The 13,870-nt window shown below is 46.0% G+C and overlaps 1 protein-coding gene across 1 annotated transcript in view; it reads left to right on the forward strand.

Moving 5' to 3' along the window:
- The window catches only part of cers1 (ceramide synthase 1), a 50,813-nt gene extending 44,470 nt beyond the window's left edge, over window positions 1–6,343 (forward strand). Inside the window, exons 7-8 of the mRNA XM_078556058.1 lie at window positions 896–1,041; window positions 1,860–6,343. Coding sequence (XP_078412184.1) covers window positions 896–1,041; window positions 1,860–1,902 — 189 coding nt within the window. The 3' untranslated portion in view covers window positions 1,903–6,343. The remainder of the gene's footprint in view (window positions 1–895; window positions 1,042–1,859) is intronic.
- Window positions 6,344–13,870: the final 7,527 nt, after the last annotated feature.

The raw sequence follows: 13,870 nt of genomic DNA on the forward strand, positions 1-13,870 counted from the left end.
TTAATTATGTTGTTAGGATACACAGGTGAAAGGCATTGCTTAATTAAGTACCTTGAGCATCTATAAAGAGAGACCAGTGCTGCAGGGGCTGGAGTACATTACTTTTACCCAAAATGACATTTCAATTTAATCTGATGTTTCCTTTAAAGTTTTATTTTGTTTTGTTACAGTGCCCCTTTAAGGGGCTGTCTATTAGTTAATTAGCTTATTTGTTTGCATGCTATTCAAAACAGTGTAAAGAGAGACCGCTGGGACACTGGGTTAATAGGTAGGAAGCAAACGTATGTAATGCAGCATTCTGTAAATAAACCTATTATCAAGAAAAGTATTAGTGTCGAGTTTCATACTTCACCAACTGGCTTGAGATTAATTTAACAAGTTCAGCTGAGGTAGAAGATCCTATTGAATGATTCAGGCTTGAAAGGCTCAGTGGCCTCCTCCTGCTTCTATCACTTATATCTTAAGCTCGGATGAAGGTGTCTTCCTTTTAACTGAGCTCAAAGTAAAGGAGACACCAGAACTAAGCTTCTGCTTGATCAAAAGTTTGGCAGCCTGAGCAAACCGATTGGAAGCCCATGGACACCTGAAGCCCTCCAGAAAGGCCTATGGCTGTGCGAGACATGACACTGGTCTGTGGGATAACCACTAGTCAAGTGCAGCTCTCTGACATCAGCTGGTCTCGACTCTCATTTGGCCTTAAAAATGGGAAGCAAGTTAAAGTATTAGTTGTAGAATATCAGAGTGTTGCCCTTTCATTTGATGGTCCAGCTCTAGTTTCCAATGGGTGGAGGGGTTAATAAGGGAAGAGGAAGCAAAGAGGCTGTGAACTACTGTTTCTCTGAAGCCCTGTCAACCAGCTTTGACTTGTGCCCTGTGATTCCTCCTTCTGTTCCAGTATATCATCCTGCTGGTGATGAAGGTCCTGACCGGTCAGATTACAGAGGTGAACGATGTCCGAGAATATGACATAGAGGACAGTCACAGTCCAGCGGTGTGCAAGAAATACAATCATCTTTATCTGAAGAATTCCTGCAAAGATGGGTATGAGATTCAATGAATTACTGGGTGGAGCAGTGAAACAGAAGGGAAACTGCAAGATACAATTGTAGAGCCATAGGGCTGAATTTTACAGGCCACCTGCCTGTAGGGCACTGTGGCATCGGTCCACCTGGCCCCGCCACGATTTTACAGGCGATGGGGGAGGCATTGGGTGGGTTGCCAGCCTGTAGCCCAGTTGAGGTCCTTGTGGATAATAAACCCCCAATTTAGGGCCTAATGCCACCACTGTTCTGATTTAATGGTTGACAACGTGTAACCTGGCAGGTTTAACATGGGGTGGGGGTTGCCTCCTTTCCGGGCATCCTCCACAGGTTTGCCTCCCCATGTCCACGCTCTACCCTGTCCTGTCCAACATGCTCCCCGCCTGTCAGCCTGGCCCCAGCAAGATATTGGATTTAGCTCAATGTCCAGGCTCATCGTTGAAAGCCGCCACCTTAACCTACCTGCAGTACCGGCAGTGGCCACCGCTCCTGCTTGGCACTGCCGGTGTGCAGAGCCGCTGGCATTCTGATTGGGCTGCTCTTGTGCTTTCATCACAGAAGTTTTAGAAAGTAGCCAATAGAAGCAGCAAGGCTGTCCTCTTTCTCGATATATCTCAGCCCCTTGGATCTCCGCCATTCAATGAGATCATGAGTGACCTTTACCCCAGCTCCATGTCTCTCAATAAACCTCAACTGACAGAAATCTACCAGCTTGATTCTGAAACTCTAGATGTCCTACACACTTGGTCAATCCCTTGCTTCTCTCATTAGTGCACCTAGTTACTGCTGATCTATCTCCGTGTTTATTTCCATTTGCAGAATGCGCCAGAGGAATGGAATTGTCGTGCACAAACGGCTATAATATAGCTGGAAGACATCCTGACACCACCTCCATCACTGTATTTCCAAGGACCTTTGAGTCTGGATTTGCTCTGAATTAAGGGCTGACTCTAATTCTGATTGTCTGCAACTTCCTCGACTGGGATTGAAACCACAATGGGAAAAGTTCTACTGGTAGAGCACCTGTTGTTTCGATGTCTGATTTCTCCCCCCACCCCCACCCTCGGGGGCCACTTTGGAAGCTTCTGGGTTTACTTTCTCTCTCTCTCACTCTCTCTCTTGTTCTCTTTCTTTCTCTCTTCTCTCTCTTTCTCTTTCTGTTTCTCGCTCTTTTTTTCTCTTTCTCTCTTTTCCTTTTCTCTCTCTCTTTCTCCCTTTTTCTCTCTTTCTTTCTTTTTCTTTCTCCCTTTCTCTCTCCCTCTCACACACTCACTCGTGTCTTAATTTTTTTTTTACTGTGAACGTTTCGCGATGTCTTGCAAAGGCTGCATGGCTAGCACACTGTCAAAACCAGCAAAATTCCCTCACCTAAACGTATGTGTTGCTGTGAAGGCTGAATTGAGCTCTCGAGACCCTTGTACTTAGATTTGCCACCCACTCCTTTCGGAGGAAGCCTGTTTCCAATGGGGCTGGAGCTCCCCCACTGCTTAAACTTCCCCTGTTTATAAAGCCCCTGCTGCCAAGGACACAGTTCAATAGGATCCCCGAAACGGTCCTGCTCCCCTTGCATTGCTACCCAGGACCCTGAATGAAACAGGCCCCCTTGGCACTGCGACAGTCCGAGGTCCATTCCCTGGCTTGTGTTGAGGTTAGCTCATCTTGGCCCAGAGTGGGATTAGGAATTCTGACCAGAACAGGACACCAGGGACATTAAAGGGACCCACTGCACATCCCACGCAACCTTTCCCTCCATGGCTCCCATATCCATTGATGCAAACCTGCAATAAAATGCACAAAGGCCCGAGGAATGTTTCTTCTTCTTCTATTCTCTTCCCACGTCTAGTGGCACATAAGGCAGACATAGCATGTGCTTATTTCTGTTCCCGTAGCTAGTTTCTCCTGGAACAGGTTGCTAGCCTGTTGTCAGAGGCTATAATTTGAGCGGTGCAACTCCTGCATCAAACACGACTGACCAGGAGTTTCTCCCGCTCTTACTGCCTGTCATAGACATATCGGAAAGATTTACAGGTTGATAATCAACCACGTTATGAATGCACCTTCCCTTGGCCATCAACTTCCAGGATTGGGACTTATGCCTGGAGGTTCTGACTCAGAGACAGGGAAGCTACCCACTGTGCCACAAGACCTCCCCCGTGGAATGTTTACACACCTCATCAATAATACTGCAAATCCCAGCACAATATACGACGCGAAAATAAAACTACCCCCTCCCCCTGCCATCTTGGCCTGGGTGGGGCTCCATATTTGGCTGAGGCTCCCCAAGCCACAGGGCCTGTGTGCTCAAATAGGCCACATGGCCCCCGGCCCGTTGAGGGTTAATTATCAGTAGTACCATGAGTACTGACAAATGCTGTAAACAGCTACCATTGGTCTGGGGTGGGTCAGTGACGCCATATTATGGAGGGACGAAGATGACAATGAAAGCTGCTCCCTAACCTTGATAGACTCTGATCTGAGATAGGCGTTGTATTATTTCAATGGGTAACGTTCCCCTTTATCCAAAGCGATCCATTATTCATTGCTTCCGTCACCCTCCCTGACCCCATCTTCTGATTGACTAGCACTTACCAGGATGCTTCATCTCAAAGCACAATGTACACTCAGTTGGGTTGACTTTTGGAGCATAGGAACATGAGGAGGCCATTCAGCCCTTAGAGAGCCTGCTCCGCCATTCAATGAGATCATGGCCGATCTATATCTTAGCTCTCATGTACCCACCTCAGTTCCATATCCCTTCATTCTCTGGCCTAATGAAAATCCATCACCCTCAGTTTTTAAATTTTCGGTCAAACCTCAAAAGCGTTTTTTTGGGTGGGAGGTTGGAGTTCCAGATTTCCAAGATCGTCTGAGTGAAGAAAATGAGTATTCTATGGGTGGAATTTTACAGTGGCGGGATTTTACTGAAGTCAATGGCTTTTGAATAGCTCGCTGCATTTTAAGGCCTCACCCCCACCACGACAGGGCTGTAAAATCTAATTACTGTCCATGTCACTGGGCTAAAGAGGAGAACATCCAAGGTTCTGGCTCTCGATCACGATTCATTGACCCTGTTGACGGGTGCGTATCTCCCAAGGGGAGGATCAAGCTCAACCATGATCTCTCCACCATTGAAGAACCTTTCAGAAGCCACCATTCAAGCTTGCGTAGGAACAATGGGTGGTTGGGTGAAGGACTGGAGGCTGACTGGTAACTATGGAACTGTAAAGTGAGAAGAAAGACAACAACTCTAGAAAGAGGAGAAAGAAATAGGAGCTGAGTTGGTCATTGGGTACATTAAGCCTGCTACACTCTTCTATAAGATCATGACTGGTTTTCTACCTCAACTCCACTTTCCTGCCCTGCCCTATTTCCTTATCATTGGATTCCTGATTAGTGCCCAAAAATCTGTCAAGCTCAGTCTTGAATATGCCCATCGACTAAGCATCCACAGCTCTCTGGGGTAGAAAAAAGGGAAATTAAATCCCATAAATCGCAACCTCCTGTTACTGTGTCAAACATTTGTTCAGTAGAGGAAATCTGTTGAGGAGAAGTACCAGGTGCCAAATGGGGGTCTTCTGGTGCACAAGGATTAACACATCCTGCTTGGTTTGACTATGATGAAAATGAATCAATCCTTCAGATGCTTGACACTGTTAAACATAACGAGGGAGGGCGCAAGATGGCAGGGCCTGTACTTGCTGGCCAGACGTGAGGTCAAAGTGTGATCAGTGTGAATCCTGCCAATTGGGAATCCCGCCATTTAAAAATCTATTTCACACTTGCCAACATTGAAGAGTTACCACCAGCTCCCTGATGGACTTCCTGGTGAAGCCACCACCCAAGGCGCCATTAAAAAAAAAAAAATCAGAGGGTCTTTGGATTGGTCGTGGCCTGAGCAGGGATAGCTGGTCTCACCCAGCTGGGATACTGAAATCGGACTTCTGCACAAAGACTGGAAAAATCAGTCAGTGATTCTCCTCTTGATCAAAAAGAGGAAAGTGGGGGCGGTGGTGGGGGATGGGAATTGAGTACATCCATGGAAATTAATAAGATCCAACATGGTGCTTCTGTGATACGCTGAATTGCACACCTAGCCTCTTCATTCATGTCTTCCAACCTGAGGAAGCATTTCTGAAGTTAAAAACAGGGTCAAGTCCTGATGGTTGGAAATGGCACCAAGTCCCTGGGGTTGGATCAGGAGCACCAGTTACTAAGGTCTGGAGGCGAGTTGCTTGCCTGCATTTTAAGCCGGTGAATGGAACTGAGGTGAAGGAACTCTTTTTTTTTCACTCAAAGCTAAGCTTCAATTATGCATAATTATCTCATCTTCCATTAAAGTTTTCCCAGTTCCTTCCTTATTCATTTGAGGATAACAAATATTTTCTGCACTAACACCGAAAATCTAGTGATTATCCAATATTTTAATGTTGGTCCCAATAGTTGCATTTATCTTTTTACAAAGTAGCAACTTCATTATCCATCCCTTTTCCATTCCCTGTCCCACCCCAACACCACCCCCCCCTCCCCCCGGCCATGCCCACTGCTCCCCCACACCTCTTGCTCCTCCCACACCTCCTGGATAGGATAATGAGACGAAAAGTTTCCTTTTGAGAAGCCCTGTTTGACTCAAAGTCCAATTTCTGTGAAATGTTTGGTGGATTCCATTGTGCATCTTGGGCTTATTCACAGGGAGGCATCAGAGTAACTAAGACACAAGTGGCTCACCTGTTGCCAAGTCTATATCACACCAATTCGTAATATGATGGCATTGGGGGGTTTTATTCTTTATTTTATGTCCAATTTGCACCCAAGGCACTAGGCCAATCTGGGTTATAGTTGTTCCGACACCAGACAATCCCTGGTACTTCTTCCAACAACTGCTGTTGACACATGAATTGGAAAGGGACTGAGCAGAAATCGGGAATGAGAGCCTTGGCTGTCTTCTCTCCATCCCTTGGACTGGGTAAGAGCATCCAAGAATCAGGCAGTAGCTAGGAGACGTTTTTGCGCTGGATACATTTCGGATAATCCTCATTTGCTTGACTACGTCCACTCTGAGGCAGCAGTTCAGGTGATGGTCATGTCCTTCTGTATGTACCAGCAAAAGATAATCCTGTTTCCCCTACCCTCCCTGCTGCCCATCACCATGAATAGACTTAAAGGTTTGATCTCAATGACTTGACTCTTGTCATTTGTGTGCCAACTGTCTTGCCTGTTTCTGCATGTCTTCCTGATCTACAGTAGATCACTGCAACCATATGATATTGGGACATAAATACTTTGTAAAAAATAAAAGTAATAAATGTTAAAGCCTGTCTTTTTCCTTCTTTTTCCTAACTTGCAATCAATGTGCAATTACCTGACAAGTAGATGTTTAAAGGCAATGTGCCTGCATTTTAAGCCAGTGAATGGAACTGAAAAGGTAAATGTTTCATGAGGGATTTAAAATGTTTGGAATATTTTTAAATAAAAGTAATGGACATGTCCCAGCTCATGTGACAGTGTCACATGAGGGGAACATCAGGAAATGAAAAAGAAAAATGAAAAACTTAAAAGGTAAAATTCTGTGGATAATGAAGAGGGAATATTAAGCCCTATAATTTATCTTTAGTACTGCTGAATAAAGAGACATGTTGAAGTTTTTTGGCATCAGGACACAGTTTGTACTGTATGAGAAGAGAGTGCTGAATGGTAGTCAAGTGGACGCTGACAGGAGTCAACCAATCAGCACTCTCTTCACATACAGTATAAATTGTTGTTTCCCCTTATATTGATATTCTTGCGAAGTATCCTGATGAGTGCAGGATGAAAAGCTTCAACATTTCTCATTTTTCAGCAATACTTAAGTTCTGTACTACCAAATGACGAATTTATGGGCAGCAATTCCCCCCCTATCCGGGGTGGGGGGGATTGTGCGGGAGTGGGCGTGAATGGGCGAGTTCCCGCGCGCTGCCATTTTACATGGGCGGGCCAATTAAGGCCCGCCCAGCATGATGTCCGCCCAGAAGCGTTGCGCGCTGCCAGTGCGGGGGTTGGGGGGCGGGGGGGGTGCCGGGGCTGGTGGATTCCCTGAGCAGGTCTGTGCGCGGAAGAGTGCACAGATCTCCCTGTTTAAAAAATTTATTAAAGGTAAGAAAAGATTTTCCTGACGTTCCCCTCATGTGACACTGTCACATGAGCTGGGAGATGTCCATTACTTTTATTTAAAAATATTCCAAACATTTTAAATTCCTCATGAAACGTTATCCTGCCCGTGGATGAGGTTTCATGCTGTTTTGGAAGGCCGCCTGGGCTCTTTGCCTGCCCACCAACCTTAAGGTGAATGAATCATTTTAATCGCTTTTTTAATGGCCTTAATAGGCTGTTGACAGGTCAGACTCGACTGCGTGTCCGCCGAACTGAAAATCTAAATGATGTGGGGTGACGTTGGGACGCCCCACCCCCGATCGCCGACCGGAAAATGCTGCCCGTCTTTACTTATAATTGCTAATTGTCTATTGGAAGACAGAAAAAAAAGTAATTACAGGAAAGTGAATCAATTATTAATGAGCAGTCCCAGCGCTGTGCCATCTTGAATAAAAATAAAATGTTTAAAATATCTTTAGCCCTTCATCACCCTCGAAAGCACACCCTGGCTGATGTATCCATGTTTCGAATTCCTTATGCGACTCATTGACAGGCAGATTTACATGTTTTGAAACTCAACCTCCATTGGAGGTTGCAATAAAACTGAGTCAAAGTGGAGGCAAAAACAGTCACACATGACACAAATAAAGATTGCGGTGCTTGTCAGAGTTAATCACTGCAGCTAGAGTTCCTTGGAGAAATATTCTCAATCTACCCATCTTCAGTTGCTTTATCAATGTCCTTGTGTCCATCATAAAGTCAGCCTGCCTAGTGTGTTTAGAAGAGTAAGAGGCGACTTGATTAAAACCTTTAAGATCCTGAGGGGTCTTGACAGGGTGGATGTGGAGAGGATATTTCCTCTTGTGGAAGAATCTAGAACTAAGGGTCACTATTTAAAAATAAGGGGTTACTCATTTACGACAGATATGAGGAGAATTTTTTCTCCCAGAGGGTCAATGGTCTTTGGAACTCTTCTTCTAAAGTGGAAGCAGAGTCTTTGAATATTTTTAAGGAAGAGCTAGATTAACAAGGGGGTGAAAGGTCACTGGGGGAGGCAGGAATGTGGGGTTGAGGTTACAATCAGATCAGCCATGATCTTATTGAATGGCAGAGGGGGCTCAAAGGGCAGAGTGGCCTGCTCCTCCTAATTCATATGTTGGTATGTACATATGTTCATATGTGTTCAGCTCCAATCAGAACTCTTCCAATAATAAAGCGGCCTATATCAGGACTGGACAATAATGAGGCTTGGCATGACAAAAGGCAGGGAATGTAACAGTAATAGTTGCTCATCTCACTTGCTCTTTGTGGAACTTGCTATATACAAGTGCTTTGTTTCCTACGTAACAATACTGATTCCGTTTAAAAACAGTAATTTATCAGTGAAGTGCTTTTGGGATGTCTGAAGGATCCTAAACTGTTGTGATAGAATTGTGATTTTGGCAGTACAATGCGTGCGAGGATGAAATTTAAGGACCAGTCTTCATTGAAGGTCTTCTGAAAAACCATTATATTCTGTTTATTTAAAAATGCACAAGACAAGGACAAAGATTGAACCAACATGCTTAATGGTCTCTTTATAGGTACTGTCATTCTCGCAGAGATCACACATTGTTCAGCGTAGATTTACCAGAATGATACCTGGACTTCAGGGGTTAAATTATGAGGAGAGATTACACAAATTAATGTTGCATTCCCTGGAATTTAGAAGTTTAAGCGGTGATTTGATTGATGTTTTCAAGATACTAAAGGGAACGCAGGGTAGACAGAGAGAAACTATTTACGCTAGTTGGTAAGTCCAGTACTAAGGGGCATAGTCTAAAATTAGAGACAGACCTTACAGGACTGAGATTAGGAAACACTTCCGCATGCAAAATTTGGATTTCTTCTGCAAATGTCCGTTGATGCTAGGTAAATGGTTAATTTAGGATCAATAGATTTTTGTTAACCAAAGTTATTAATGGCTTGGAGTTAGGTCGCCAATCAACCATGATCTTACTGATGGACAAAAAAGGCTTGAGGGGTCAAATGGACTTTGTTTTATTCGTTCCTGTATGGGATGTGAGCGCTGCTGGTAAGGCCAATATTTATTACCCACCCTAAATGCCCTTGAGAAGGTGGTGATGAGCTTCCTTCTTGAACTGTTGTGATCCATGTGGTGTAGGGGGAAAGTTCCAGGATTTTGCGATTTTAGGGAAGGAGTTCCAAGATTCTGACCTGGTGACAATGAAAAAACGGAAATATGTTTCCAAGTCAGGATGGTGTACGCATCATGGGAAATGAAAATGGGCAAAAAAACAACCCTATGGTTCGCATATAAAAACAGAAAACACTGGGAATACTCAGCAGGCCAGGCAGCATCTATGGAGATAGAGTTAACGTTTCGTGCCGATGACCTTTCATCAGGTCTGGGAAAAGTAATGAGCAAGGGATGGGTGGGGCAAGGATTAATAGCAATGAAGGTGAACCGGATAAAAGAGCCGAGGCAAATGGAAATCCCGTAGTCGAGAAAAACAGAACTTCTTCAAGGTGGGCATTACTTGAAGAGGAGTGGCTGTAAATTAGACAATAATTGCAAAGCAGAATGCTGCGGATGCTGGAAATCTGAAATAGAAACAGAAAATGCTGGAAATGCTCAACAGGTCAGGCAGTGGAGACTGCAGAGGGGAACAGAGTTAATGTTTCAGGTTAAAAACAAAAAGCTAAAAGCTACTGCGGATGCTGGAAATCCAAAACAAAAACAGAATTACCTGGAAAAACTCAGCAGGTCTGGCAGCATCGGTGGAGAAGAAATCAGTTAACGTTTCGAGCCTTCACGGCCCTTCGGCAGAACTGAAGCATAGTTAGGAGAAAGGAGAAATATAAACTGGTTTAAGGTGGGGGGGGTGGGGGGGGGAAGAGAGAAGTAGAGGGTGGGATGATTGTGGAGATAAGCAAGCCGTGATAGGAGCAGATAATCAAAAGATGTCACAGACAAAAGGATCAAAGAGGTGTTGAAGGTGGTGATATTTGTCTAAGAAAAGTGCTAATTAAGAATGGAAGACAGGACACTCAAAGTACAGCTCTAGTGGGGGTGGGGTGGAAAAGACTAACAAGGTTTTAGTTTTAGATTTAAAAATAATGGAAATAGGTGGGGAAAGAAGAATCTACATAAATTATTGAAAAAAAAGGGGGGGGTGGGTGGAGAAACGGGGTGGGGATGGGGGGAGGGGGAGTTTCAGATCTAAAGTTGTTGAATTCAATATTCAGCCCGGAAGGCTGTAAAGTGCCTAGTCGGAAGATGAGGTGCTGTTCCTGCAGTTTTCGTTGGGCTTCACTGGAACAATGCAGCAAGCCAAGGACAGACATGTGGGCAAGAGAACAGGGTGGAGTGTTAAAATGGCAAGCGACAGGGAGGTTTGGGTCTTTCTTGCGGACAGACCGCAGGTGTTCTGCAAAACGGTCGCCCAGTTTGCGTTTGGTCTCTCCAATGTAGAGGAGACCGCATTGGGAGCAACGAATGCAGTAGACTAAGTTAGGGGAAATGCAAGTGAAATGCTGCTTCACTTGAAAGCATCACTTCGCCTCATCCGTCGCCTCAACAAGAAACTTTTTCTCTTTCTCTCAAGTGCTAAGGAACGCAAGCTCCAACAACTCATCGACACCAACACCCATCTGGGACCCTCCATCCCTGCTTGTCCCTCCGTCCTCACCCCATCTTCCAATCCCAGCCCCAGCCGCGTATTCACTATACCCCCTGACCTTCCCCTCTCCGATGCTGAACGTTCAGTGCTCAGCAAAGGACTTAGTTTCATACCCTTACGCCCTCATCTCAATGAATTTCGGGCTCGGCATGATGCTGAACTCTTCTTCCGCCGTCTTCGTCTCCGTGCTCACTTCTTTGGGCAGGAGTCCTCTCCACGTTCAACGGATCCTTTTACCCACCTCCAATATTCTCCCTCCACTTGGACCCCTCCCTCTGGATTCTTACCTTCTCTTGATCTTTTCATTGAGAACTGTCGGCGTGACATTAGCCGTCTCAATTTCTCTGCTCCTCTCACCCATTCTAATCTGTCTCTCTCTGAACTCACTGCACTCCGTTCTCTCAGGTCCAACCCCAACATTGTCATCAAACCCGCTGACAAGGGTGGTACTGCTGTTGTCTGGCGCATTGACCTCTACCTCGCGGAGGCTAAGCGTCAACTCGCAGACACTTCCTCCTACCTCTCCCTGGACCATGACCCCACCACAGAACATCAAGCCATTGTTTCCAGGACTGTCACTGACCTCATCTCCTCTGGAGATCTTCCTCCCACAGCTTCCAACTTGATAGTCGCCCAACCTCGGACGGCCCGCTTCTACCTCCTACCCAAAATCCACAAACAGAACTGTCCTGGCAGACCGATCGTGTCAGCCTGTTCCTGCCCCACGGAACTCATTTCTCGTTATCTTGACTCCCTTCTCTCTCCCCTTGTCTAGTCCCTTCCCACCTACATCCGTAATTCCTCTGACACCTTACGTCACATCAACAATTTCCAGCTCCCTGGCCCCAACCGCTTCCTCTTCACCATGGATGTCCAATCCCTCTACACCTCCATCCCCCACCAGGATGGTCTGAGGGCCTTTAGCTTCTTCCTTGAACAGAGGCCCCAACAATCCCCATCCACCACTACTCTCCTCCGTCTGGCTGAACTTGTTCTCACACTGAACAATTTCTCCTTTAACTCCTCTCACTTCCTCCAAATAAAAGGTGTGGCTATGGGTACCTGCATGGGCCCCAGCTATGCCTGTCTCTTTATGGGGTATGTGGAACATTCCTTGTTCCAGTCCTACTCCGGCCCCCTCCCACAACTCTTTCTCCGGTACATCGATGATTACTTCGGTGCTGCTTCATGCTCTTGTCGGGACCTGGAAAAATTTATTAATTTTGCTTCCAATCTCCACCCCTCCATCATTTTCACATGGTCCATCTCTGACACTTCTCTTCCCTTCCTTGACCTCTCTGTCTCAATTTCTGATGATAGGCTGTCCACCAATATCCATTACAAGCCTACCGACTCCCACAGCTACCTCGACTACAGCTCCTCACACCCCGCTTCCTGTAAAGACTCCATCCCATTCTCTCAGTTCCTTCGCCTCCGTCGCATCTGTTCTGATGACGCTACCTTCAAAAACAGCTCCTCTGACATGTCCTCCTTCTTCCTTAACCGAGGTTTTCCATCCACGGTCGTTGACAGGGCCCTCAACCGTGTCCGGCCCATATCCCGCGCATCCTCCCTCATGCCTTCTCCTCCTTCCCAGAAACATGATAGGGTCCCCCTTGTCCTCACTTATCACCCCACCAGCCTCCGCATTCAAAGGATCATCCTCCGCCATTTCCGCCAACTCCAGCATGATGCCACCACCAAACACATCTTCCCTTCACCCCCCCTGACGGCATTCCGTAGGGATCGTTCCCTCCGGGACACCCTGGTCCACTCCTCCATCACCCCCTACTCCTCAACCCCCACCTATGGCATCTCCCCATGCCCACGCAGAAGATGCAACACCTGCCCCTTCACTTCCTCTGTCCTCACCGTCCAAGGGCCCAAACACTCCTTTCAAGTGAAGCAGCATTTCACTTGCATTTCCCCTAACTTAGTCTACCGCATTCGTTGCTCCCAATGCGGTCTCCTCTACATTGGAGAGACCAAACGCAAACTGGGCGACCGTTTTGCAGAACACCTGCGGTCTGTCCGCAAGAAAGACCCAAACCTCCCTGTCGCTTGCCATTTTAACACTCCACCCTGTTCTCTTGCCCACATGTCTGTCCTTGGCTTGCTGCATTGTTCCAGTGAAGCCCAACGAAAACTGCAGGAACAGTACCTCATCTTCCGACTAGGCACTTTACAGCCTTCCGGGCTGAATATTGAATTCAACAACTTTAGATCTTAAACTCCCCCTCCCCCCATCCCCACCACGTTTCTTTTCCCCCCCCCCCACCTTTTTTTTCAATAATTTATATAGATTCTTCTTTCCCCACCTATTTCCATTATTTTTAAATCTACAATTAATACCTTGTTAGTCTTTACCACCCCACCCCCACTAGAGCTGTACTTTGAGTGTCCTGTCTTCCAATCTTAATTAGCACTTTTCTTAGACAAATATCACCACTTTCAACACCTCTTTGATCCTTTTGTCTGTGACATCTTTTGATTATCTGCTCCTATCACTGCTTGCTTATCTCCACAATCACCACACCCTCAACTTCTCTCTCCCCCCGCCCCCCCACCTTAAACCAGCTTATATTTCTCCCTTCTCCTAACTATGCTTCAGTTCTGCCGAAGGGCCATGAAGGCTCGAAACGTTAACTGATTTCTTCTCCACCGATGCTGCCAGACCTGCTGAGTTTTTCCAGGTAATTCTGTTTTTGTAATGTTTCAGGTTGATGGTCTCTCTCCTCAGTTGCCTGCAGCAGTGGAAAATCAATTCTGGCAGGGCACTCCTGGACAATCTTGGAGGGTTGGCAAACCCAGCTGAAAATGTTCTTGCAATTGCCTCAGTCAGGAGCTCCCAGCTATGTTTTTAACAGGAAGAACAATTTGATGATAATATAGGACATTATTTTTGTGAACATAATGAAATAGATGGGGGGTCTTGACTCATATGTAATCAAAGGTGAATATTCACAGCTTTAGGGCGACAGGCGCCCTTAGACACCAGATGGCGCTGTTCGATTTACAGAC

Source organism: Cetorhinus maximus, chromosome 13 (assembly GCF_964194155.1).
Source record: "Cetorhinus maximus chromosome 13, sCetMax3.hap1.1, whole genome shotgun sequence".
NCBI lineage: Eukaryota > Metazoa > Chordata > Chondrichthyes > Lamniformes > Cetorhinidae > Cetorhinus > Cetorhinus maximus.